Source organism: Herpailurus yagouaroundi, unplaced genomic scaffold, assembly GCF_014898765.1.
Source record: "Herpailurus yagouaroundi ecotype Mexico unplaced genomic scaffold, PumYag 203, whole genome shotgun sequence".
Taxonomy (NCBI): Eukaryota; Metazoa; Chordata; class Mammalia; order Carnivora; family Felidae; genus Herpailurus; species Herpailurus yagouaroundi.
In genome coordinates, this window is record NW_024412434.1 from 8517058 (window position 1) to 8545033 (window position 27976).

Consider the following 27976-nt stretch of genomic DNA (forward strand, 5'->3'; position numbering starts at 1 on the left):
AAAGTTCTCCTTTGCCATGTAAGATAACACATTTATGGGTTTCAGGATTAGGATGTAGACATCTGTGGGGTGCCACTGTTCTGCTCCCCATATTTCTGTCCTCTTGTTTATTTCCTAATGAAATAGTGCTGTAGTGGCAGGTAATCTGAGTCTTTCAGGTTTACTTTTTCTAATGAACTGGCAACATTTCACATCTGTTTATCTGCATTCCAATTTAAAATATGTTAGATCAGGTCCTAAGATGAAAGCAGCTTTACCAGGCATATCAGTATATAATAAAAACCTAAGCAGTTTCGTTAATGTTGTAAGTGGTAGAAATCTACAGAAATATCACTGCCACAAAAATATCTTAATATTTTTTAAATGCCAACCTAAAAAATAATTAAAATGGACAGAAACACAAATCTAGGAGACCCAGTAATTTCTGATCAGGAAAAGTCCATTTAGAAAAACTGCTTATTATCCAAAAGTAAACCAAATTAGGGGGTTTGGAGTGGGAAAGCAATCCACAGATGGGATCTAGTTTGTCTTTTTTTCATAGTTTTTTGTTCAGAAACACAGAGTAGCCAAGAAAATGTCTAACCACTAATTACTGTGGTGTAAATTTTATAAATAGTATAACATTAGAAATCCCCAAAACATGAATGGTCCTGTAGAACCAGTGATTTTTTTTTTAATATGTCTGACACATTATTAGAAAAACAAAAACCATGAGTTCATGAAGGTATTCAAGAAATTGCTTACCATTTTCTTCCTGGATCTATTGTGTTGCTCACTATGGTTGCTAATAAGGCTGAGAATTTAAGGGTCTGAGTGTGTACAAAGTAGGAAAGGAGATGAGCTTCTAACACGCAGCATTTATATTCTGTGAAGGAATAGTTCATCAAAATGTCTTCCACTTAACTTCACTAGCATCCAGGTAACCTTAAGTTTTCTTTTTTGTTTTCGTGTTATAGTGAAACAACAGTCAAATCAGAAGAAGTGGATGAAAATGGACAGCCTTTGCTGTTTCTCTCTGTACCTCACATTAAAATCAGGAACTTTGGGCAGCTGTCACGTTTTTTACTTATTGCCAAAGATACAAAGCTGAAGGAAGCACAGGCGTGTGTTGAAGGTGATATTTATACTCCAGTCTATGATTTGAACTTTTAGAAACATAACCTCGGTGGTGGTGGGGAGGGGATCATTTGTTACAGTCTCCTGGACAAAGTTCTGTAACCTAAAAGGTAAAAAAAATTCCTGTGTTCAACTTCATAAAAAAGTCATTATTTTTTCTTGGCTGAATGTTAATGCTCATATCAAATTTCTACTTTAAAATGAAAGGCCTTAATACTTTATTTACCACTAGAAACCTTCTTCTAATTTTCATGTGTGGTTTAAAGACAGGCTTCCTAGCTTCTGTAAAGACCAGAGGACTCTAGCCTTTGAGGTCCACACAGGAGAGAAGACGGATTTGAAGGGCCAGCACCGGAATCCACACTCTACTCTCAGTACTGCTGTGATGGATGATGATTTGTTTCCCTTAAAATGAATGTAGACTCTTCTTTTAGCAGAATTGGCTCATAATAATCTCACTGTCCATTGGTCTCAGCCCTACTCCATTGTGAGCTGCACGGCCTTGTGTGAATAGTTACATTCATTCGATGGGAAATATTTTTCCTCTCCATTACGGATGAAGATTTTCATCCTTGTCTAATCATCTAACATGCTAAAAGAATGCGATCAATTGCCTGCCATAATTGTACTCCAGATTTTTCTCATGAGTAGACAAATATCTAACAGTAGATAAAGATGCTGTATACATGGTTTGCTTCTTTGGAATCGTGTGACTAGAAGGTCCTAAGCATAAGGTGCCTGGGTTCTGCCTCTTGTCGTTCTTTGCTGTGTCTACTGCTGTGAGGTAGGAAGATGATCTTTTTTTTAAAAAAAAAAAAAATTTCTTTAAGATACGAACCTCAGGGCAGCAGCCTCTTTTTTATCTCTTGCCTACTCTTCATTAGGCTATCTATACATCAAACTACTCTGCTGAAGAGGAATAAAATCTTGAGAGTAAAGCTGAATTCAGGAAGGTCATTAATAGCATTAAATTCAACTTAATATATGAACATAATACATAGACTGGCTGCTATATATCTAGTTTGGCTACATATGAATCTTTTGCTGCATTTTGTCCTTTCCGTGGGAGTTCTAGATACAACCCTTAGTTTTGGGTCCAAATTCCATGGTGCACAGCAATTTGGGGATCAGGTTTGTGTCTTTCCGCAGAATTCATCTAGTACCTTTTTTTCATGAGTCTTTATGAAATGACCACCATACTGGTGATAAGTTGAGATGCTCAATTGGTGGATGATTCCTAGATCTCCTTCCCCTGCCCCTCCCCTGATGTGGTCTTTTCTAAGAGGTCCTAAGCCTTTTCTTCTATTTTCTGGTGCCCTAGTCCCCTTCCTATTGCAGAGTTCATGTGATCCCTGTGCTCTCTTCATTTCAATCAGGTCGAGCTTTCTGAACTAGTTCCATGGGCCTTTTCCCCTCCCTGTCCAAATGCATCCATACTTCATCTTACTTGAATTCCTCCTTTCCAGATAAGGCTTTGCCACTTTCTTCCTTGTTTGCAACTACATGGTTCTTTGGCTTTTCCCAAATCCTGTTTTCAGCATCTCTAAGTTCGACTTTCACACCTGTGTCAGCCTTGATTGTGCATTGGTGTTTCAGGTTTTCACTGTAACTTTGGTATGTGCATAAGTACTGGCCAGTGTTTTTCCAACTCTAACATCAAAAGGCATTGAAAATATGAGCAGTTTGAACAGGTGGAGAAGACGGGCAGTGGATCTGTAGACTGAGAGAAACACACTCTCTTGGAAAGAAAGCATTTGTGAATGCACTGGTGCATGTGCACACACACACACACACACACACACACACATAAACACACATAAACACACAGTTCTAGTGATGATTTTTCTAAGGAGACCAGTATTTCCCTATCTTCAAATCAATTCTGAGTATATTAATTGAATGCCCATGCTGGACAATGCCCCACAGTCAACAAAAAAAAGAAAAGAAGGTCTTGGTCTTTGTCTTATTAGAGAGGTGACGTAACTAATGATGTTACAATACAAGGCAGGACATCCCAACGAGTGCAAGAGAGTTCCTACTATAGTAGAATCTGAGAAGTAGAGATCAATTCAAATGGAGTCCATCAGAGAAAGCTTAATGAAAGAAACACATTTGGGTGGGCTTCAAAGGATTTGTTAGTCTATGTTTCTTGTAACAAGACAAGAGGATCATTTTTGTTTATTTTTTGGTCAGCTAACAGAGATCCTGTAGCAAAAATCCTGGGTTTAGATTATAATACAATGAAAGAAGACACATCCACGGTAAACATTCTTGATAAAGTTACCAAAGGTGAAGATTCTGAAAATGAGATTAAGATGAAGATCGCCAGGCTGCTCAGCCAACTGGATCTGCACCTCCTGAACCATTCTCTAAAACATATTTCACTGTGAGTCTTTTAAAAAAAAAAAGAAACCTCTAAAAATTAGTTACAAAAAGTGCTTTCGGAGGTTTTTCATAAACACACAAAAAATATAGACGTTATTGCCATTGATTTTGTGTGAAATTTTATTGGATTAAGATTGTAGTTTATCGCATGAATATTTCTAAAACTAAAAATTAAAAGTTTGCAGTCAGAATTGCTAAAGTCTTCCGTGGGGTTTCGCCTAATTCTGAGGACATGAAGCGACCTTATTATTTTCAGTCTCTTCAGGCTGTTAGGTAAATTATTGAATGATAATGCAAATATCATGCAGAGTTTGTAAGATTAAAAACTTGTTCATTTTTCTAGTTTTTTTCCTGGTATTATAGTGTTATCACTAAGAAACGAAGTGAATATTTAAATGAGTACATTTAATGCTGCATTAAACGTGAGTCACTGATTCTCTGATGTTTGACAGTGTTGTCAGATTACAACATGGCTAAAATTAACTGCAGTATTTTTGTTGTTGTGTAATTTAACCACAATTTAACTATAAAAAACAATATTCCCCCACCCCCCCGCTAAAATGGAATGTTTTCATGTGCTTTCTGCAGGTTCTCTTTTAAAGTGTCAAAATGAATTTCTTACCATTTATTTCAGAGAAATAAGTTTAAATCCCACAAGTGTTAAGAACGATATAGAAATGCTGAAAAATTTCTCAGGAAAAGGAGAACAAACTGTCTTGGAATCTATCAGCTATACCTCAGGTTTATATTATTCTCAGTTTCATTTTGTGTTAAATATAATTATTTCCAAATGCTTCAATCGTGACCTTAGGATTGAATATTTGAAAAGATGAAAACTTAAAACTTTAATCATATTTATTTTTTTAAAGCCAACATATTTTTAGGAGCTCCTTTTAATTGACTGAAACTTATTAATTGGTTTCAGATTATGAATTTTCAAATGGATGTAGAGCCCCACCTTGGAGACAAATTCATGGAGAAATTTGTTATGTGCTGGTGAAACCACACGATGTTGAAACTCTGTGCATTACTTGTAGTGCAGAAGGAGTATTTTTAAATGGTGTAAGTAATTTTTTAAGAACTCTGTTGGTTTTGGTGCTTAGCTCAGTCTCTGTAAACGCAGGCATGTGTCCAGGATTGAATCCTGATGACCACAGAAAATGCGATACTGCTCTGTGGGATTGAAGCAGATCCCCCTGCTCTGAGTTTGCCAGGCAAATCCAGAACTGCCTCAGAATTAGCCCCAGTGTTCCCCATTGCAGATCATTAAGTCAATCTCCTACGAAATGATCTCCAAAGGGGCCCGTGCCACTTTATACAACAAAAACCTCCTTAATCAGTTCCCTGATTAATTATACAAGTATTAGGGAAAAGAAGAGGCACAAGAGGAGCAAGGAAGTAACACAGAAGCAATAACTACAGCTTTTACCCTAAGAGTTGAGAGGACAAAGGGAAGGGAGGGGCTAAAATGTGGGAGCTTGGAGGAAGTACCCCATGAAGCTGGGACCTACATGTCTGGTGAGGGGCCAACTGCTGGGCTGGGCTGGTGGCTTAGGATCTCAGAAGATGGACCTTCCAGAGCTGAGATTTAGACCTGTGAAGAGTGGACCCCGCTTACATTGGCAATGGTGTGTTAGGAGTTCAGAAGGGGGACCGCACAGCACTGGAACCCGCAACTCTGAGGACTGGTCAGTTCCAGGAGAAGCTGGCCCCCTCTGAGCTCAGGTGGTCTCCCTGAAACTGGCATCCAGACCTCTGAGGAGTGCATTGCCCAGTTAGTGTTGGTACCTTGGGAACTCAGCAGAGGATGTTTGCAGAACTGGCAGAGCTGAGACCCAGACCTTTGGAGATGGAACCCTGGTCGGTTTATAATGGTATTTCTGAGGGGTCGTAATGAGCCTGGTTCCGAGAGTACAGGGGAAAACCCTGGGAACTAGAACTAATTGTTCCTACTGGGAGCGACTGCTGCTGCCAGGGGTGAAGGGCCGTTGCTGGGGTAACTCTAACAGGGACAGCAGACGAGGAAGAGGGAGTATGTCCCTTCCTCCCTCCAGCTTGTCAGTGTTCCTTTCACTTCCTGCTGACTGACGCTGACCTAAGCTGGCAAAGGAAAAACACAGTGTTGCAGATCCCAAAGCCCTGAGCATCACTAAGCAGAGAGATGGCCTTCCAAAGCCTCTAGATTAAAAACCGTTTAGTCTTCTACCTGTTCACTGAGGTCAACTTTCTCCTTTGCGGTGTAATTTGGGGCCTCACAGGCAAAGTCTGCAGGGAGAACCCAAATCTGTAACGGGGACCCAGCCGTCAGAGGAGACTGGAGATTTGCTACTTCTTGGTTTGGATTGGTGTCAACGTTTCGGTGCCGCTTTCTTGATTACCGGCAGGCATCTGTCCTGATGTGCCTTGTTCGTGCTTTTTTTTCTCAGCATGATGCTTAGCTTATGTCTGCACAGAGGAGGGAGACAGCCTAAACATGATTGTACTTTTGGTTCGTCTTGATACTTTAAGTGAAATTTCCAATTAGACAATAAGAGGTAACAAAAGGAATGACTTTCTTTGACTTTCTAGAGTGGGGCAAGGAGACTTGGTTTCTAGCAAAGGCTGTTGACCTACATACAACTTTATTTGATATGGAAATCTAAGTATTCCTGTCTATTAAAAAAATGAAAGATAAGGAACATGAAACTATTCAGTAATTACAGAAAAATGCATAACACACTAGAGTCATATGTATATGCATGATGTTTATGGATGTATAACACACTACAGTTTTTTATGTATACATTTGGTTAAGGGAGAACCAAATCTTTTCTATTAGGGTAGGCAAAAAAGGGAAATGATCAAAGGAAAGACAAAAAGAAAGAGGTACAGAGACAAAGAGTGGAGGGATGGACTGATACATAGAGATTAGAATTCTAGAAAATATAAGCCTATAGCAACCGTGTCACACAGACCAAGAGCAAGGGTGTGACAAATAGAAACAAGCTTTTCTGTGCTGACATTCTAATCTTGGGGCCTTTTATGACTTCGCCAGAGGCTCTTGAAGTCATACTGCTTTTTTACATTTGAGAGGTACAGAGGGAAAGAAACTTGGATTCTTTGCTGACCAGCAGAGTGCCCTACATGCATATAGGAGGTAGTCAGTAAAAGCATGCTGAATGAATGAATGAATGAATGAATGAATGGATAACTTTAAGAGAAAGATTTTGCCTATATTTCTTATGTATAAAGACTACCACATGGGTCCTTTAGAGAGGAAAACGATATGTGGGCTTGGGTTGTGATGTATTGATCAGGCTCAGTTGCTATTACATTAATAACAGCATCAAACTTTTTCTCCCAAAGGGCAAAACAGACAATGAGGGGGAAATTAATTATGAGAGAAAAGGTGAAATTTATAAAGACCTTGTCACATTTTTAAAAGAAAAATCAGAAAAATTTTCAGAAAATATGTCTAAACAGGTAAGTTTATAGACTTAAAATTTCATACCATAGTGTTACAAGTAACTTTCTAATTAGAGTGATTCTAATTAGAATCACTAATCTAATTCTAATTCAACTTTCTAATGAGAGTGATTCTGCCTATATTTGGACTTTGCTTCTATTTTCAGTGTTTTTCACAGTATAACATAAAATACGAAATAAGTGTAGTACTTTGAGAAAGTTTCTGATTCAGGTAATAGGTGTAAAATATTTCAGATTGCTTTCTAAATAGCACTCTTCATCTTCCCTTTTGAATTAATAACACTAAGAACAAAGGAGTCAGCCCTGTTAACGAAGCCCAGATGTTTTGATTATTTTTATCCTTTCTCAACATCCCATGATTACTACCGAATTGCATTGCCTTAATAAGTGTCACCTGCATATGCATAAGACCTGTGCTTCCTTTGTGTCTTTCGTGGGTTTTGAAATAGTGTTGCACAAAGAAATCAGTTAATAGAGTTATTTCATGAAGTAAAATCTTGATTGAAGCTGATGTAGGCAAGAAACAATATGCAAGAAATACTAATGAAACACACTTAAACTCCAGGCTGATTCCCAAGAGGTCAATTTCACAAATCCCACAGGAGATAACTTATCGGGCCCATTGTTTCCCTTCTGACCCTGCCACTTCCGGAGGACTGTTTTCTTACTGCACTGCTGCTACTCTTGTCCCGAAACTTCTCTTTGTCATCATCCTGCGAAGGCTTTTTATTGCCTGGTGTTTGAGCACCTGTTTTCCTGGACTCCAGTTTTTCCTTTGTTGTTATTGTCGTAAAATAGCTATACAAAGCATAAAATTTGCCATTTTCACCACTTGAGTGGTATCACTGAGTGGTGTTAATTACATTCCTAATGTGCAACCATTACCACTGTCTACTTCCAAATCTTTTTCATCATCTCAGACTAAAACTCTGTTCCCTTTATGTAGTAACTTCCCCTTTTGCCTCCCCCAGCTCCTAGTAACCTCTCTACTTTCTGTCCCTAGACATTTGCCTTTTCTAGATATTTCAGATAAATGGAATCACACAATATTTGTCTTTTGGTATTTGGCTTATTTCATTCAGCATAATGTTTTCAAGGTCCATCCATGCTGTAGCCTTTGCCAGAACTTCATTCCTTTCTATGACCGAATAATACTCCATTTGTATATTATGCCACAATTTATTCATTCATTCATCTGTTGATGGACACTTGGGTTGTTTCCACTTTTTTGACTATTGTGAACAATGCTGTAAATACTGGTGTGCAAGTATCTGAGTCCCTATTTCAGTTTTGGAGAGTATATACCTAGGAGTGAGATTTCTGGGTCATATGGTAATTCTATGTCTTAACTTTTAGAGGAACTGCCAAACTGTTTCCACCTAGACTGAACCATTTTATGTTTTTACCTGCATTGTACAAGGATTCTGGTTTCTCCACATTCTCACCAATACTTACTATTTTCTGTGTGTGGGTTTGTATGTGCATTTATTGTAGACAACCTAATTATGAAGTGTGGTATTTCATTGTGGTTTTGATTTGCATTTCCTAGTGATGAGTGATGTTGAGCATATTTTCATGTGATTATTGGCCATTTGTGTATTTTTTTTTTTAAGAAATGTCTATTCAGTTCCTTTGTCCATTAGAAAAATGTTTTGTTGGTGAGTTGTAGGAATTCATTATATATTGTGGATATTAACCCCTTATCAGATCTAATACTTGCAAATATTTTCCCCCATTCTGTGGACTGTCTTTTCATTCATCTTGACAGTATCCTTTGATACACAAACATTTTTAATTTTGATCAAGTCCAACGAATACATTTTTGTTGCCTGTATTTTTGGTATTGTACTTAGGAAACCATTGCTACATTCAAGGTCATGAAGATAGATATGCCCCTCTTTCCTTCTAGGAATTTCATGATTTTAGCTTTTATTTATTTATTTATTTATTATTAAAAAAAATTTTTTTTAACGTTTATTTATTTTTGAGACAGGGAGAGACAGAGCTTGAATGGGGGGGGGGGGAGGGTCAGAGAGAGAGAGGGAGACACGGAATCTGAAACAGGCTCCAGGCTCTGAGCTGTCAGCACAGAGCCCGACGTGGGGCTCGAACCCACGTACTGGGAGATCATGACCTGAGCCGAAGTCGGACACTTAACCAACTGAGCCACCCAGGCGCCCCATGGTTTTACCTTTTAAATTTAGGTCTTTCATTCATTTTGAGTAAAGTTTTATATATGGTGTAAGTAAGATAAGGATGTAATTTTATTCTTTTGCGTGGGGATTCCTAGCATTATCTGAGGAAGAGATTGTTCTTTCCCCCACTGAATGGGCTTGGTATCCTTTTGAAGATCAATTTACCATAGATGAAGGCGTTTATTTTTGGATTCTCAATTCTATTCTATCTTGTTTATCCTTATACAAGTCCTACACTCTTTTGATTACTATATCTTTGTAGTAGTTTTGAAATTGAGAAGTAATGAGTCCTCAAACTTTGTTCTTGCTTTTCAAGACTATTTTAGCTGTTTGGGCTCCCTTGACTTTTTATCTGAATTTTAGGTTTGGTTTTACCATTTCTGCAAAAAAAAAAAAAAAAAATAGCATTGGGATTTCGAAGGGATTGTATTGAATTTATAGATTGCTCTGTATAGCATTGTCATCTTAATATTAATTCTTCCAATCAATGGACACGGGGTGTTTTTCCATTTGTTTTTATCTCCTTTAATTTTTTTTCAGTGGTGTTTTATGTTTTTCAGGGTCAAGTCTTTGTCTTCTTTGTTAAATTTATTTGTGAGCATTTTATTCTTTCCTGATACTATTATAAATGATATTGTTTCCTTAATTTCCTTTTTGATTGTTCCCTGCTACTATAGAGAAATAGAACTGATTTTTTTCATAGAATGTGCAGGCGTGTGCACAGGGTGGAGAGGTGCAGAGGGAGAGAGAAAATCTTAGGCAGGCTGCATGCCCAGCGTGGAGCATGATGCAGGGTTGATCTCACAACTGTGAGATCATAACCTGAGCCAAAATCGAGAGTTGGATGCTTAACCGACTGAGCCATCCAGATACCCCACTAGAACTGATTTTTAAGGGTTGAAATCAGTTCTGACTTTTGAATATGAATTTCAAAATCAAATCCTACAACTTTACTGAATTCATTTATTAATTCTGTTTTTTAAATTTTTTTTAACGTTTATTTATTATTGAGAGAGAGAGAGAGCATAAACAGGGGAGGGGCAGAGAGAGGGGGAGACTCCAGGCTTCGAGCTGTCAGCACAGGGCCCTACGCAGGGCTCGAACTCACAAACTGCAAGATCATGACCTGAGCTGAAATCGGTTGCTCAACCAACTGAGCCACCCAGGCGCCCCCATTAATTCAGTTTAAAAAAAAAAAAATCTTTTGTTCTTTGTACATATATGATCATGTCATCTGCAGAGAGAGTTTTACTTCTTTCTTTTCAATTTGGATGTAATTTCTTTTTCTTGCCTCATTACTATAGCTAGACCTTTTAGGACTGTCGAATAGAAGCAGTGAAAGGTACCTCCTTGCCTTATTCCCGGTATTAGGGGAAAGGCTTTTAGGCTTTTAGGCTTTGCCATTGAATGTGATGTTAGCTGTGAGCTTTTCATAGATGGCCTTTATTGTGTTGAAGAAGTTCCCTTCCATTTAGTTTTCCTTTTGTTGGTGTACCCCATCATTTTGGTGGAGCTTCCTAAGCAAAACAGGCACATTAGAGGGAAAAAATTGAGGGTTAGTGTGTGAAAATATCTTTATTTTTCTGTCCGTTATTGTTTCTGTAATGATAGTTCAAAAATAATTTTTACTTAGAATTTTTAAGGCAATTTTTCCTATGTGGCCTGTTTTGGCCTTTCCCATCTATCAAAGCCTTTAGGATCTTTTCTTATTCCTGATGTTCTATAATTTTCATGATGATATGGTTGGTGCTGATGTTGTTTGTTTTTCATTAATGGTGACATATGTCCTTCAGAACTAGAAAAATACTTTTTTCATATCACATCTTTAATCATTCCTTCCTCTCTTTCTCTTTGCTCTCTTTTTGAAACTTACTAGTTGTTTGTTGGGACTCTGAGATCCTCTGATTTTATTTTCAGTCACCCACTTTCTGTAAATATACTTTTGCTTTATCTTCAAGATGTGCATGTCTTTACAATTTAAACTCTCATATTTTTAACATTTCGTTTTCAGGCGCTTATCTGTACAGATCATATGCTTTCATTTCTCTTGGAAAATGTGGGAATAAAACAGCAAGATCAAACGGTAGTTGTGTGTTTAACTTTTTAAACAATTTGTAAACTGTGTTCCAAAGTGGTTGTAATATTTTACATACACACCAGCAGTGTATGGAGAGTTCCAGCTCTTCTGCTTATTCGTCAATAATTGGTCACGGGCACCTGGATGGCTCACTTGGTTAAATGTCCAAGTCTTGATTTCAGCTCAGGTTGCTCTCAGGGTCATGAGAGGGAGCCCTGTGTCAGGCTCTCTAAAAAAAGAGAGATTCTCTCTCTCCTTCTGCCCCACCCTGGCTCACATGTGTTCTCTCTCTCTCTCTCTCTCTCTCTCTCTCTCTCTCTCTCTCTTTCTCAAAAAAAAAAAAAATAGGTATGGTCAAACCTCTAATTTTAGACATTCTAATAGGTGCGTGTACTGGTATCTCCCTGAGTTTTCATTTCCGTTTCTTGAATGCATTCTTTCATATGCTTATTTGCCATTCATCTATCTATCATATGTGATGAAGTGTCTATTCAGATTTTTTTGCCCAGTTTTTTATTGGGTTGTTTGATTTCTTACTCAGTTGTGAGAGATCTTTATATATATTCTTGGCTTGCATATTCTATCAGATATATGACTTGTAAATATTTCCTCCGGGTCCATGGCTTATTTCATTCTCCAACCATTGCTTCTAAAGAGCAAATGTCCTCAATTTTTATGAAGTTTAACTTGTTAATTTTTTTCTTCATAGTGTTGTATCTGATAAAGCTTTGCCAAACCCAGTGTCACAAAAATTTTTTCCAATGTTTCCTTTCTAGAAGTATTCAAATGTTAGGTTTTACATTCAGGCCTTTGTAATTTACTTCTTGTACATGATAATGAGGTGCGGATCAAAGTCCTTTTTTTTCTTTTGAATGTAAATATCTAGTTGTTTCAGCACCATTTGTTGAAAAAAAAAACATCCTTTCTCCATTGAATTACCTTTATATCTTTATCAAAATTCAGTTGTCCATTTGTGTGAGCGTATTTTTGTTCCACTGATCTGTTTGTCTGTTTTTATACAAGTACTAAACTGTGTTGATCACTGTAGCTTTATAGTAAGTCTTGAAGTCAGGTAGTGTAAATCTTCCAATGTTGCTCTTTTTCAAACTTGTGTGGCTATTTTACATCTTTTGCAAGTCCATTGGAATGTTAGGATCAGCTTGTTGAATTCTTCATAAAAACACTGAAAGAATTATGGTTGAGATTGTGATAAATCTGTACATCACTTTCGAAAGAGCTGATGTCTTAACAATATTGAAGTTTCCAGTCCATGAATATAGTATGTCTCTCCATTTAGTTAGATCTTCTTTAATTTTTCTCGGCAATATTTTGTAACTTTCAGTGCATAGTCCTTATACATCTCTTGTGAAACCTACCTGTAAGCATTTCATATTTTGGGGGTGTTACAAAAGAAAACCACAAGCCCGAAGTGGCATCACTTAGGCCAAGTCAACCACCTAACAGATATATTATTATATATCCTAAAATATGTGTTATTATTATTATTATAGTATTTATACCTAAATAACTACAATTTCAACCAACCAGGAATGTACCCTGCAACCAGTCAACTGGAATTTCCTGGTCAATACCAGGAAATTTACTGATTTACCCCTTCTTCTCTTCTTAAGAGGGCAACCTTGCCTAAACAATATATTCCTTGATAGTCAAGTCCCTTTTTTAAAATGTTCTTTCAGCCTTTAAAAACTTTTCTTTTGTTTACCTCAGTGGAGCATCTCTCTAATTACCAGATGGGATGTTGCTGCATTCATGAATCCGTTAATAAAGCCAGTTAGAGGGCGCCTGGGTGGCGCAGTCGGTTAAGCGTCCGACTTCAGCCAGGTCACGATCTCGCGGTCCATGAGTTCGAGCCCCGCATCAGGCTCTGGGCTGATGGCTCAGAGCCTGGAGCCTGTTTCCGATTCTGTGTCTCCCTCTCTCTCTGCTCCTCCCCCGTTCATGCTCTGTCTCTCTCTGTCCCAAAAATAAATAAACGTTGAAAAAAAATTTAAAAAAAAAAATAAAGCCAGTTAGATCTTCACACTTACTTATTGAGTTTTTATTTCACAAGGGCTATATGGTTAATGGTAGTTTCAGATTTTCAATTTGTGATTATATGTTGCCACTCAAAATACACTTGGTTTTTATATATTGATTTTATATTCTGAAACACTTATTAGTTCTAGTGTCTGGTTTGTAGATCCCGGGGAGTTTCTATAGAGGATCATATGATCTGTATATAAAGATCATTCTGCCTCTTCCTTTCCAATATCAGTGCCTTTTTTTCTTTCCTTAATGCCCTAGCTGGAGCCTCCAATATAGAATTATTTAGAAAAGGTCTTTTGTTTCTAGTGGTAAAGGGAAAGCTTTCAGTTGCTACTACGTATAATGTTAGCTGTAGCTTTTTCACATATTAAATTTATAAGGTTGAAGAAGTTCCCTTAAGAACTTTTATTAGAAATAGATGTTGGATTTTATCAAATGATTACCTTTTGAGATAATCATGGGTTTTTTTCTTTTTTTAGTTTGTTAATGTAGTAAATTACATTGACATGAGTTTTCAAAAAATAAACTAACCTTACATTTCTGGAATGTAGGTTGTTCAGGATGTAGTATCTCTATTTATATATGATTGGATCTAACTTGCTAAGATTTTTAGTTTCACATCTATATTTATAAGGTTGTTGCTGTGTCATTTTCTTTAATACCTTTGGTTTTGGTTATCAAAGTGATACTGGCCTTATAGAATGAGTTGGGAAGTTTTATCTCCTCTGCAATTTCTGTAAGAGTTTGTGTAGAATTGTTATTATTTCTTAAATATTTGGTACCGAAGCCATCAGGGTCTGGAGTGTTCTATGTAAAGTAAGTTTTTTAAAAAGAGATTCAACATCTTTAATAGTCATAGGGCCATGCAGGTTATCTATTTCTTTTTGAGGGAGCTTTGGTAGATTGTCTTTATTTTATTAAAAAAAATTTTCCACTGGTGTAAAGCATACATAACCTTTGCTATTTTAACCATTTTATTTTTATTTTGAGTAATCTCTACCCCTAGTGCAGGGCTTGAACTCACAGCCCCAAGATCAAGAGCCACATGCTCTACCAACAGCCAGCCACATGCCCCGGTAGATTGTCTTTATAGGAATTTTTCCATTTTATCTAAGTTGTCAAATTTATTGGCATAAACTTGTTCAAAGTTATTCTTTTATTGGGGCGCCTGGGTGGCTCAGTCGGTTAAGTGTCTGACTTCGGCTCAGGTCATGATCTCACGGTTCGTGGGTTCGAGCCCCACGTCAGGCTCTGTGCTGACAGCTTGGAGCCTGGAGCCTGTTTCAGATTCTGTGTCTCCCCCTCTCTCTCTGCCCCTTCCCCACTTGTGCTCTGTCTCTCTCTGTCTCAAAAATAAATAAGCATTAAAAAATTTTTTAAGTTATTCTTTTATTAATCTTTTAATGTCTGTAGAATACGTAGCTATTGTTATCTCTCTCATTCCTGATACTGGTCATTGGTGTTTTATTTTTTCTTGATCTGTTTGGATAGAGGTGTATTGATTTTCAGTTTCCTCAGAGACTTAGCTTTTAGTTTCATTGATTTTCTCTATTTTTTTTCTACTTTGGTATTTATTATTTCTTCTTTTCTTTTTACTTTGTGGATTATATCATGTGGTTTTGGTGGTAAGTTCTTCCATATTCTTGTTGATATTCTATCAGTTGTCAAGAGAGAGGTTTTGAAGTGTTTCAACTATAACTGGGGATTTGTCTAATTTTTCTTTTAGTTCTGTTTTTTTTTATTTGCAACTCTGTATGTGCATTTAAGATTGCTGTTTTCTCCCTCTCTCTCCTTGGTTGTTTTTCTTTTTCTGAAGTCTACTTAATCTGATAACTTTATACCACTCCTGCTTTCTTTTGACTAATATTTGCATGTTCTATCTTTCCCCTCCTTTTACTTTCAAGCTACTTATATTTATATTATTATATTTGAAGTGAGTTTTTTTTTTTAAGTTTTTATTTATTTATTTTGAGAGAGAAAGAGAGCACAGGAGGGACAGAGAGAGGGAGAGAGAGAGAATCCCAAGCAGGCCCCACACGGTCAGCATAGAGTCCCATGTGGAGCTCAAACTCACAAACCAGGAGATGATGACCCGAGCCAAAACCAAGAGTCAGACACTTAACCGACTGAACCACCTGATGTTTCTTTTAAATAGCATATAATTGAGTCATTTTTAAAAAAAATTTTTTTTAACATTTATTTATTTTTGAGACAGAGAGAGACAGAGCATGAACAGGGGAAGAGCAAAGAGAGAGGGAGACACAGAATCTGAAACAGGCTCCAGGCTCTGAGCTGTCAGCACAGAGCCCGACGTGGGGCTCAAACTCACGGACCGCGAGATCATGACCTGAGCCGAAGTCGGATGCTTAACCGACTGAGCCACCCAGGCGCCCCATAATTGAGTCATTTTAAAAAGAAATTTGTGGGGCGCCTGGGTGGTGCAGTCGGTTAAGCGTCCGACTTCAGCCAGGTCACGATCTCGCGGTCTGGGAGTTCGAGCCCCGCGTCAGGCTCTGGGCTGATGGCTCAGAGCCTGGAGCCTGTTTCCGATTCTGTGTCTCCCTCTCTTTCTGCCCCTCCCCCGTTCATGCTCTGTCTCTCTCTGTCCGAAAAATAAATAAACGTTGAAAAAAAAAATGTTTAAAAAAAAAAAAAAAGAAATTTGTGAAACTTTCTATTGGTGTATCTACTGATGTGTTTAGATCATTTACATTTAATATTGATATGTTATGGCTTACACTTGCCAGTTTACTTTTGTTTTCTGTTCTTCTATTTTTCATTTGTTTTCTTTTTCCAGTTTCTATGGATTACTTGAACATTTTTTAGAATTCTATTTTGATTTATCCGCAGTGTTTTTAGTGTATCTCTTTGCATAGATTTTGTGTGTGTGTGGAGTTACTCTGGGTATTGTACAATATTATACATACATAATTAATAATTATCTATTGTTTGACATCATAGCAGTTTGAGTGAAACATAGAAACCATGTCTCCTTCAAACAATAATTGTATATGCCTCAATCCTTTGCAACTCCTGGTATGTCACAAAAAGAAAAGCTGTCGACATATTCTTCCTTTACAAATTTACTCTATGAGAATATGTCATTTCTCTTTCAACATAAACTTCTTATAAAAGCTGTAATACTATTACACTGATGTGACTGAAAAAATAAATACAACTTTAGTAAAAAAAATAAACCATATTTTCTTTTAAGTCCCTTTACCCTCTCTAATTTATAATTGTCTTTATTTCTTCTGCATACATTGATAAATATATGAGACAATGTTATATTTTTGTTTCAACCATCAAACTTCATTTAGAAAAATCAAGAGCTGAATGAACGTCTTTTGTATTTACCCACACTTTTATTCTTTTCCATTGTTCTTTTCTGATATTGCAATGTTTTCTTCTTTTATCACAGTCTTTCTGTTTAAGAACTTATTACCCTTTTAAGGTAAATTTGTTGATGACAGATTCTCTTCGTTTTTCCTTCATCCACAAATTTTTTCGTGTTTCTTTCACCCAAGAACTTCTTGACATCCCCTTCATTTCTAAAGAATATTTACCCTGGATATAGTATCAGGCTGACAATTCTTTACTTTCAGTGCTTAAAAAAATGTTGTTTGAATTCCTTCTGTCTTCCCTGGTTGCTTTTGAGAAATCTGTTATTATTTTAATTGTTTTTCTCTTATAAGTAAAATATTGTTTCTCTCTCAACTGCTGTTAAGAATTTCCTTGTCTTTAGTTTGTGAAGTTTGATTATTATGTGTCTTGGCATGGATTTCTTTGAGTTTTTCTTGAGTTTGTTTAGCATTTTTTCAACTTTTTGAATCTTAGATTTATGTCTTTTTCTAACTTAGGGAAAATTCAAATCATGTTAGAATAAATTTTAATCTCACCCTCTTCCTCCTCTTTTTCTGTTATTCTGAGGACATGAATTTTGGAATTTTTGTTTTGGTCTCACAGATCTTGAAGCTCTATTCATTTTTGTTTCCAATCAATTTTCTCTTTGTTATTCAGATTGGGTAATTTCTGTTGTTCTATCTTCAACTTCATGGATTAGTCATAATACCCCTCCAATTGTCTCTGTTTAGAATTTTGATTTGGCAGTTCCTTGGATTTTTTTTTTTTTTTTTTTTTTTTTTTTTGGACTTTAAAGGTATCATTCTCTTTTCTTCTTGCTTGCACTGTTTCTGATAGGTCTCTTTTAATTGTTGTGTTTCTCCCTCTGTCTGTCATGTGACTTTTGTTTCTGGCTCCCTGCAAGATATTCTCTTTATCCGTAGTTTCAGCAATTTGTGCATGATGTGTCCCAGTCACTATAGCATTTGAGTTTACATTTTTCTGACAGTGGCGAGGAGTGAGTAGGTCAAATGCAGCTATTGGATCTGTGTGTGCTACAGCAGGGGGTGAGTTTAGGAACATCCATTACTATCAGCCTAGCTCTGTTAGAGACCTCAGTCCTGAAGTGGCCCTCATCCAATGTGTGCCACTAAGCAACACAAGTTAGATGCATCAGAGACTTCCTTTAGTGAAGTTACCACCAGTGTTAATTTTCAGATAGCACTAGATAATTCAGAAATGATATCATTATAAAAATTATTATTTTTTTAAATAAAGGAGAAGAGATTCAGCGACAAAAAGGAAAAGAAAGAACCAACTAATGAGCCACCTGAGAAGGAAGAAGCAGCCCCCGTTCAGAAAGCTATTACTGGTTCAGGCAAGAGAACACTGGAGAAGAACCAAATTAATTTTGGGAAGAGTCAAATGACCAAGAGATTAGAGCCAAGTTTAAGCTGGAAGGCTACCGTTCGTTTCAAAGAGTATGTGGAAATTTGCGTGATGGGTTTTCTGATACATCCTCAGTAACATTTGCCTAGTTTTTCACATAAGTTTATGTCATAGCAGGAAAGTACTAGAGTAGATATTTACATTCCCTCCGTAATGCAAGTGGATCTCTCCCTACTCCTCTTCATATACCAAGTAGAAGGATTTGATGTGAATAAGGTTTATATGTGGGCACCGGAAGGGAAGGGAAGAACACAATTCACTCAGTAAGTTAGGGAAAATAGCGCATGAAAAAGATGAGAAAACACATGGAGACATCTCAGGAGCAATGTAAACATAGTTGTAGGGACCTGATTAAGTAAGTGCTAGGAGCATTTAGGATGACTAAAATTATGTGGAGTTAATTAGGGAAATCTTGATAGAGATAATGTCTTGTCATTAACAGAACTTTAAGTAAATACTATAGAAAGGCTAGTAAATATTAACAAGCCTAAGTAAAGTAGACACTGGTTTGTTGAATTCTGAAATATACAAAACTAGTTCCATTTTGGGCCATCTATAAATAGGTGCCAGAGCACAGATTAAGGACCAGCCTTATGTAAATATCAGAGCAGTCAGAAGTGCCTAGAGCACTTTTTAAATTAGCAAATAGGCTTACAAGTTTCATGTCACCTGATTGGGCAGGGATTCTGAGGACCACTGGGTGATTGCATTTCGCCTACAAACCCAGAGAGCAGAGGGAAGGAGTCCTGTGGAAAGAGGAGACACTCTTGCTCCTCTAATTCTCAATTTTGAGGTGTTTGGTCTTTGTGACTATTTGAGTCTGAAAATGACAAATACATGGGCTGCTCTGTTACCTGGAAGGTGAATTTTTAAAAAACTGCGTTGCCCACGTGCTTACGTTTTTCAATCAGGAAATTACCTAACAACAATTTAGTGCAAACTCACTATGTGCCAAGGACTGTGCTCAACCTGGGAATACCTGGAAAACCGATACGGGCCCTGCTGTAGTGCTGGGTGTGAGGCAGCTTTCAGCCAGGGCAGTAGGCACTGCTAGTAGAAGGCACAGAGGGCAGGGCCACCACAGTGATGGCAGCCTGTTCCTAGCACCTGTTCCTCACGAAAGACATAGTGGACCACATGCTCCTCCACTACATAAAGTACGTGGCTGTGCCTGAGAGACAGAAGGGACGTCTCAGGTGTCAGATGAGGCTGGAACTCATAGCCGTTTTCTGTATTAGGAGAACATCACTTGGGTGCATAAAAGTGATGGAATATTTGTATGTATTTCTATTTTTAATTTCCAATTAATCCACATAAATTAATTTGAAAAGTTTATGTGTTTTTAGGTACAGAAGCCTACTAAGAGACCCCCAAGAGGAGAAACACAGAAGAAGACCTGAAAGGTCAGGGCCACCTGTTAAACCCGGAAGAGCGCAGTTAGTTCGGTATGTGTCTATTAACATGAGCTATTCTCCCACCACCCTCTTTGTTTGTTTGATTTATTTGAGAGAGAAAGAAAGATGGGGCTTGACGAAGGAGGAGCAGAGAGAGAGAGGGAGAGAGAAGATCCCGAGCAGGCTCCGCACTGTCAGTGCAGAACCCGACATGGGACTTGAACTCATGAACCATGAGATGATGGCCTGAGCCCAAACCAAGAGTTGGACACTTAACCACCTGAACCACTCAGGTCCTTCTCCAGTTTCTTTAGATGCAAGTTTATATTGTTGACTGAGACTTCTCTTTACTAATGTAAGGATTTAGTGCTATATAGTTTATAGGGCTATAACGCTATAAAGCAGTGCTTTCTGCACTGCTTTAGCTCTGAGCTGTGCACAAAAGTTTTTGATATGTTGTATTTTCATTTTCATTCAGTTCAATGTGTTTTTTTGTGTTTTGTTTGTTTGTTTGTTTTGTTTTGTTGTAATTTCCTTTGAGACTCTCTTCTTTGAGCCAAGAGCATTATTTTGTTTCCAGGCACTTGGGAGATTCTCCTGTTCTGTTTCTGTTACTGATGTTTTAGTTTGATTCCACTGTGGTTAGTGATCATACTCTGTATAATTTCAATGCTTTTAAATTTGTTGAGGTTCTGTGTGGTCACGTTATCTTGGTGTAAGTTCTTTGGGTGCTTAAAAGAATGTGTAACCTGCTGCTGTTGGGTGGAGTGTTCCATAAATGTGGAATAAATAATGTTTATTTGTTGTTGTTGATTTCTTCTATATCCTAGCTTATTTTCAGTCTAGTTCCATAAATTGATGAGAGACAAGTATTGAAGTCTCCAACTATAATTGCAATTTTTCTGTTTCTCCTTTTAGTTCTGTTTTTGCTTTATGTATTTTGCAGTTCTGTTGCTTGGAAATACATATTTAGGATTACTATGACTCCATCTTTATGTAATTTCCTCTGTGTCCCTGGTCGGTTTTGCTCTGTTTTGTTTTGTTTTGTTTTTCTTTTTTGATGTCTACTTAATCTGATATTATATAGCCATTTCTGCTTTCTTTTGATTGTTTGCATGGTGTATTTTTCTTCCTTTTCTTTCAAACTAACTATAACATATCATTATATTTGAAATTAGTTCCTTGTAGATGGCATCTGGTTGGTTCCCTTTTTTTTTTTCTTTTTTGTCCATTAAGTTAAACTCTGTCTTTTAAGGGATATTTAGATCATTTACCTTTAATGTCATTATTATGTTAGGGCTTAAGTTTGCCATTATGTATATTTTTTTCTGTTTGTTCTTTTTGATTTTTATTTTCTTGGGTTTCTTTCTCTCCCTTTAGTCTAACTCCCCCCCCACCCCATTCCATAAAAGTCTTTTTTAATTTATTCCATTTTGAAGCATGGTAAGAGAATGGGTAATTTTTAAACTATAATAATTTTTGAGATTTTCTGAGTCTTAATTGTTGGATTAATTCTTCTGAATTCTTCCGGGTCTTATTTAAATCTTATGTTTTAGCAGGCCTCTGATACCACAATGGCGGGATAAGGTGTGTGGTGCCTCCTCAGATTAGAAAAGGAATTGCAGGGCTCAAGTGGGCGGGCCCTCACTTGACACCTGGCGGGGGGGGGGGGGGGGTGGTGCAGGTGAGGGGATCCTCATTATTTATGAGTGGTAGTGGAAGTTCAAGCTCTGCCTAGGCCTCTATGGATACCAGCTTGTCTGTGAAAGGCACGGGCCTTTTATTACATTGACATTGGGGTTTGGGATCAGTGGAAGTCCTGACTCCCTTTTAGGCCTTCTCTAACACCACCCAGCCTGGGGATTAGGGAGCTTTGCTGTAGCCTGATAAAGTTCTCTGTTTGGCCATTGCTAGCAGAAGTGGGGATAGGGCACAGTGTTTTCTGTGGTGTTGACAAGAATAAATCATTTGTTGCCTAAAAGTTTTCTGTTGTGTTAAGCTATTCCTTTTCTGTTCCTCTGATGAGAAAGAGCAGGCTTTCCTTAGGTGCTTGTTTTTAAATTTATTTCTGAGAGAGAGAGAGAGAGAGATAGAGAGAGAGAGAATGAGCAGGGGATGGACAGAGATAGAGGGAGACACAGAATCCGAAGCAGGCTCCAGGCTCTGAGCTGTCACAGCAGAGCCTGACACGGGGCTTGAACCCACGTGTTGTGAAGTCATGACCTGAGCCGAAGTCAGATGCGTAACCAACTGAGCCACCCAGGCGCCCCCTCCTTAGGTGCTTTTCTCCTCTGTGCCCACTGGTATTTCCACACCACTGTCTTCTCTAGTACCCTGTCTGGGATATGTGAGACAAAAAGAAATCCAAGGAACTCCTCACTGTGTTGCTTCTCAGGTCTCCAGGTCCCTAGATAGTCTTTCTTCTCCATTCTCCATTCTTCTCCATTCTACAAACAGAGTTCTCTCAGGTTTGTTTTACATATGATATCCAGGATTTTTATGTACATAGTGGGAGGAATAAGGAAAGGTATATCTACTTCATCTTTCCTGAAATGGATGTTTGCCCTAAAGCATTTCAATTTTAAATCAAATTTTAGTGAGTCCGAGAACTCCAGAGTAATAGATAAGGGTAAAGGGGTAATGTATCCAAGCAACAACCATTAGTCAGCGATAAAAATGAGAATTCTCTATCTCTTCTTGCTTAAGTGGGTACAATGATGTGGTAGAGAAGTATTTCTTATGGTCAAGTTCATAGCTCAGTGAAACATTGAGGTTTGCTTCTTTTTACCTCCTGAATGTACAGCTGCTGTGGGACAGGACAGAACAGGAAGGGAATCTCATAAAATGGGGAAAGCCATATAAAGTTATATGTCAAAGGATTCATCACTGGAAAAAAAGAACAACTTTCCTTTGGGGTATTGATTTTTTTTTTGACATGATTTGAGAGTGATTGGGTAAATCACCTGCTCTTAACTCCAGGAGTTTGTTAAGCTAAAACATTTAGAGATTCCCGAGAGAATATAGGTTTATTTAGTATATGTTTATGTCTGGGACCTTTGAGTTAAATTTACCTTGGTTCTTAAGTCAGCCTTGTCTACCTTATTTTGCTCTGTAACCAACCTAGGTTTCTGGACATTTGTTAGACGAGAGAATACATTAAACTAAAACTCAGCTCATGCGACTTGTTGAATTGGAACAGAAGCTTCAGTTCAGGATTTCATTCCACTGTGGCCCAGAGAACAACTCTCTGCGCCACAACACCTTTGAGAAATTAAAAGAATTATAGAATCTTAAAAATTAATAAAACTTGAAAGTTACTACTACTATGAAATTACTAGTAGTGTGCTTTCTACTGTGCTTCAAAACAGGTGAGAAAAGACATTTATAGAAGAGAGCACATGAGGGTTGGAGGGAAGAGAGGACGGAGATAAACAGAAAATGAGAATTAGATATGGTCATGAAAGCTTGAGTGAACTAGCTGGTGACCATGACCTTGATGTTAAGTTGGAAGCTTCTAGAGCAGTGAGGAAAAAGTGTACTTTCTTCCATAAGGGAGACACTCTCCCTGTGAGGCGTTTGCAGCACTGCCCGATTAAACTTCCCATGATAATAGAAATGGTTTATATCTGAGCTACCTGGTATAGTAGTCACCAGCCACATGTGATTGTTGAGTGCTTGAAATGTGGCTTCTACAACTGAAGAACTAATTTTTTTTTAATTTTTTTTAACGTTTATTTTTTGAGAGAGAGAGAGAGAGACAGAGCATGAGCCGGGGAGGGGCAGAGAGAGAGGGAGACACAGAATCCAAAGCAGGCTCCAGGCTCTGAGCTGTCAGCACTGAGCCTGATGTGGGGCTGGAACTCACAAACCATGAGATAATGGACCTGAGCTGAAGGACACTTAACCAACTGAGTCACCCAGGCGCCCCTGAAGAACTAAATTTTTAATTGTATTCTATTTCAATTCAATAAAGACATTTAAATAAATATAAACATATAAATAACACAAGTTATTTAAATACTATGACTGGTGGCTATCTTTTTGTACAGCACAGCCATAGGACATATACTAATTTCCTGTTCATTTCTATTTTCTTAAAACAGCACGCAATTATTCATCTCCTCACTTAGATCTTAACAAAGATCAAGAACTAAGAAGGTGTTAGGTCTTCTAGAACTCGTTGCTTAAGTTCGTATTGCTGAAATAGTAACGATTATAACCAATTCCGTGTTGTAGCATAAACATATTTATGTTATGTGGTGGTTGTTATTGTTCTTAGTAAGAGTACTGAGAAGATTGAGGAAATCATTAGTGAGAGCTCCTCAGAGAGTGAGGAAGATGAAGAACCACTTGATCGTCAGGAAGCAAATGCAGATTTGCCATCAGAATATTGGCAAATTCAGAAGCTGGTGAAATATTTAAAGGTAAGACAGACCTTTTGTATTGTGTTTACAATGATTATTTTAATTCCTTTCCCAAAAAGGTATATTCTGCTTCCACATTTATTGTATGTTTCTTTCAAATAAGGGTAGTAAAAATCCCTGTTATTATTTAAGTGTGCACAGGGGAAGGTCTTACTACCCTGAGGATAGTAAGGTTACTTCTCACGGAGCAGCCAGGCTGCCTGGTACCAGCCCTCTCCCCTGGGCCACAGTAACCAGCAGGTATTGACTTGCCATCCTTTTACAATTTGTGGTATGGTGTGGTGGCAAGAGCATGGAGTTTTGAAGTTGTACTACAAATAAATTTTAGGCCGTGTCACTTAGCAGTGTGGCTTTTGGTTATAGTTTTGAGCCTTATTTTTCTTAACCCATGGAATAAAATTAATACCTGTCCTGTAAGATAACTTTAGCATTGGAAATACATATTTGAAAGATGCAGCATAGTGTTTGGTACATTGTAGTTGCTTAAAATATGTATTGGTCCATTTCCATTACTCTCAACATATGTGAAAACATGTTACATAATAATGGTCTATATAATGTATTTAAGACTTGGTTGGGGGCAGGGCAAGACAAATGATTTGCCAAAACCCAGATGAATGTTAATAGATCGTTGATATTGATAATGTCTAGGTAGGCCATGTCTAAAGCTGTAGTTCAGAAGCACTTGTAAAAATAACATTTTTACTTAGGTCTTAGTTTCCTCTAGCTTCCTAGGTCTTTGATCAGATGAACCAAGGGCATTTGCCAGTGGCTTTGCATATGTAAAGGTGTGTATGTGACTCCCAAAGTACTTAAGGATACTTTCCTGGTGCCTTTGAGGTCCTTCCAAGCTGACAGGTAAGATAGTTTATGTGAACATTTTTGTGAATTCGATAAAAGTCTTCTGCATGGACACAAGATTGTAGCTGAAAAAGTTCTTTTTGCAAGAAAAATATGCCCCTTTTCTTAGCATGGCCCCAGCTGCAATTCCCTGCATTTCTCAGAAAAAAAATTTCTATGTTTTCCTGAATCCTGAATCCCAAGAAAACTTAGTCAAGAAATTGGGAAATTGGGAAAAAGTATTCTAATTCTCCATTGCAACATAGATTTCAATGGCCAAACTGGAATCTGGGCAAGCAGAAGAAATTTTCATCATTAAAAAAGGATATGAGCTTCTGTGAAGCAAATCTTAATGCCCACCTTGGCTATGCTTTTGAAGACCTCCTAACAATTTGACCAATGTCAATGCAAAATGCAAGATGCATTTGACCAATGTCAATGCAAAATGCATTGCAAAATGAAGAATTTTTTGTGTGTGTCTGGTGTATTTGTCATGAAACAAAAATCAAGACTATTAGAATAGACAGTTAATGCTTTGATTTAAAACTTAATTTAAGAATAATATCTTATAAATAGTAAATATTTTTATAGCATCTTTCAGCATTTAAAATGACTTCCATTTGGCATTTATTTGTGGTAATGTCTCCCTCTTTTAGTGTTATCAGCTATCAGGTGGAGATCATTTTTACATGTTACTGCAATAGATGTACTTTGTTTTTTTAATGTTTATTTAGTTAATTTTTGAGAGGGGGGAGGGGCAGCAAAAGAGGGAGAGAGAGAATCCCAAGCACAGAGCCCAATGTGGGGCTCAATCTCACAAACCGTGAGATCGAACCTGAACTGAAACCAAAAGTCGACGCTTAATTGACTGAGCCACCCAGGCACCCCTGGTTTGGGTATTTTTTTTAACAGAAAAACCTCTGAAATTTTTAGTATCTCTATCACAAAAAGTGACTTACTGTTTATTATTATGGAAATTCTTCACCATTATGGTCGTCATTAATACCTAAAAACATATAAGTAAAATTTGGGGAAAAAACGTGGAATAACTTACTATTTTAAGAATTCCACAGAATTGGGAGGGAATTCTGATTTCTTATTCTCTGATCTTGAATATTCATGTCTCTGTCGGGAATTTAGAAACCCTATCTGGAGCACAGGCTGGAGTTCAAACTCCATGGTTGTGCACAACCCCTTGGCAGGCGTCTTTGTACACAAACCATGCAGTCAACACAGTGGCCCCACTGAGCACACATAGCACCAACGTCCAGACTCAGGAGACCTTCCTGATCCTTTACTGAACCATGGATCTTCCCATGATCTCTCCTGTCTTCATAAAGCACATGTCACTCTGGGGGAAAAATGGCATCAGAGAACTTTGCCACCCCACACTTAAGTAGCTTGAGCCAGATGGACATTGTGGCTTGGACATACCTTTTTGGAAGGAGATTGGAAGAGCCCTGGTGTTTTTCCAAAGAATTCTTTTCTTTTTTTTTTTTTTTTTAACATTTATTTATTTTTTTTGGGACAGAGAGAGACAGAGCATGAACGGGGGAGGGGCAGAGAGAGAGGGAGACACAGAATCGGAAACAGGCTCCAGGCTCTGAGCCATCAGCCCAGAGCCCGACGCGGGGCTCGAACTCACAGACCGCGAGATCGTGACCTGGCTGAAGTCGGCCGCTTAACCGACTGCGCCACCCAGGCGCCCCTAAAGAATTCTTTTCTATTAACTTTATTTCCTTAGTTAAAGGAAATAAAGACTCAACAGGGAAGACGCATGGATGGACCAGGAGGCAGACTAACAGAGCAGTCTTCCATGTTGGAAAGACTTTAATGGAGTCGGTGTTCTACTAACTCAGTAGCCTTGAGGGAGTTGGCTAACCTCTCTAAACTTCAGTTTTCTCATCAGTCAAGATGGCAAAAGAAATGTTCTCATGTTTTAGTATTATTATGAATATTAAGTGAAATCTAACATATGTAAAGTGCTTAACAGAAAGTACTCGATACTTGTTAGCATTAATAATGATTTCTATTACATATTATTACTGTAGACAACATATGGTATGGAATCTTCTTTACTTGCACAGCTGGCCCTTCAATTTTTGCTTCACATTTTCTAGCAACCAATAAAAGGGAGGAAATGCAGTGAGTTAATACAGTGAGGGAAATACTCTTACCATCATAAGGTAAAAATGGCCCAGTTGCCAACGTGTGTAACTGATCCTGGTACTAAGAGCAGAAAGAATTTTCTCTCTGAGGGCTTAATGGAGCAGACAGTGAGTGTGGTAGTGAACGACATCCTTAATAATAAGCTCCCAGTGAACATGGCAATGAGAGTTTCTCATAATAGCCTGACTATTGAATAACTATCTTGAGTTTTTCAACTATTTAGGATAAGTCTATATAATATTAGGCCAGAAAGGGATGCACTGTTTCTGTCCCAGAACAGCTAAGGAAAACATGTATTGATGAAGTGCTACTTAAGCTTGCACAAGTTATTCATCAATAAATCATGTGCAAATGTGATACTTTTGGCCAGACAGTAAATTGCTGGGAATTATTATAGTTCCCACAGGTAGATATTCTTAACATAGCCAGCAAAAGAAAAAGTATATCTACAAGTGGCTTTGGGCTTTTTGACACAGATAAATGTTTTATATGGGGACACAAAAGGATATTAAATGTCCAAGAAATTCAAAATTGAATGTCTCTAGATAATCTCAAAATAAATACACCTGACATTTTAATTTGCAAAATTATGCCTTAAATGTAGACTTACACTAGCAGAGAAATGTTAATGTTGAACCGACTTTCTACTTACCATTTTCCAAGTGATTGCTGAAAAAAATTCGAAGAGCTCATTAATACCCAAACAGGTCAATGAACTATAGCTTGTTATTTATCCAGAGCTATGAGCTCAGATCTTGGCATGTAAGTAAAAGGAGTTTGTATTTAATTATTTGGCTTTGACATACATTCATTTCAACTTACAAGTTTTATGTATGTATATATTCTTTTAATCTGGATTTTTAGAACACAATTTAATTTTTAAACTAATGAAGACTTTGCATTTTTACTCACCAACCTTCCAACTTCTCCCCTCCCCCACACACGGAACTGATGACTCTATGCCCTAATTCTAAATGAAGCAATAAACCACCTCTTCAGCTTCCTTAGTGAGAAACACTTACATTCTATCTTGTTATCTTTATTGTTCAGCTTGTCTGTCGCGTCAGTTACTTG

General features: G+C 37.6%; 1 protein-coding gene across 1 annotated transcript in view; it reads left to right on the forward strand.

Annotated features, from left to right (window-relative positions):
• The first annotated feature begins 955 nt into the window (after positions 1–955).
• Positions 956–27976, forward strand: part of ODAD2 (outer dynein arm docking complex subunit 2) — a 171052-nt gene continuing 144031 nt past the window's right edge. The window contains exons 1-8 of the mRNA XM_040450941.1: positions 956–1114; positions 3310–3502; positions 4136–4242; positions 4427–4563; positions 6847–6963; positions 17905–18107; positions 19422–19520; positions 23749–23893. Of these exons, the coding sequence (XP_040306875.1) occupies positions 3357–3502; positions 4136–4242; positions 4427–4563; positions 6847–6963; positions 17905–18107; positions 19422–19520; positions 23749–23893 (954 nt within the window). The 5' untranslated portion in view covers positions 956–1114; positions 3310–3356. The remainder of the gene's footprint in view (positions 1115–3309; positions 3503–4135; positions 4243–4426; positions 4564–6846; positions 6964–17904; positions 18108–19421; positions 19521–23748; positions 23894–27976) is intronic.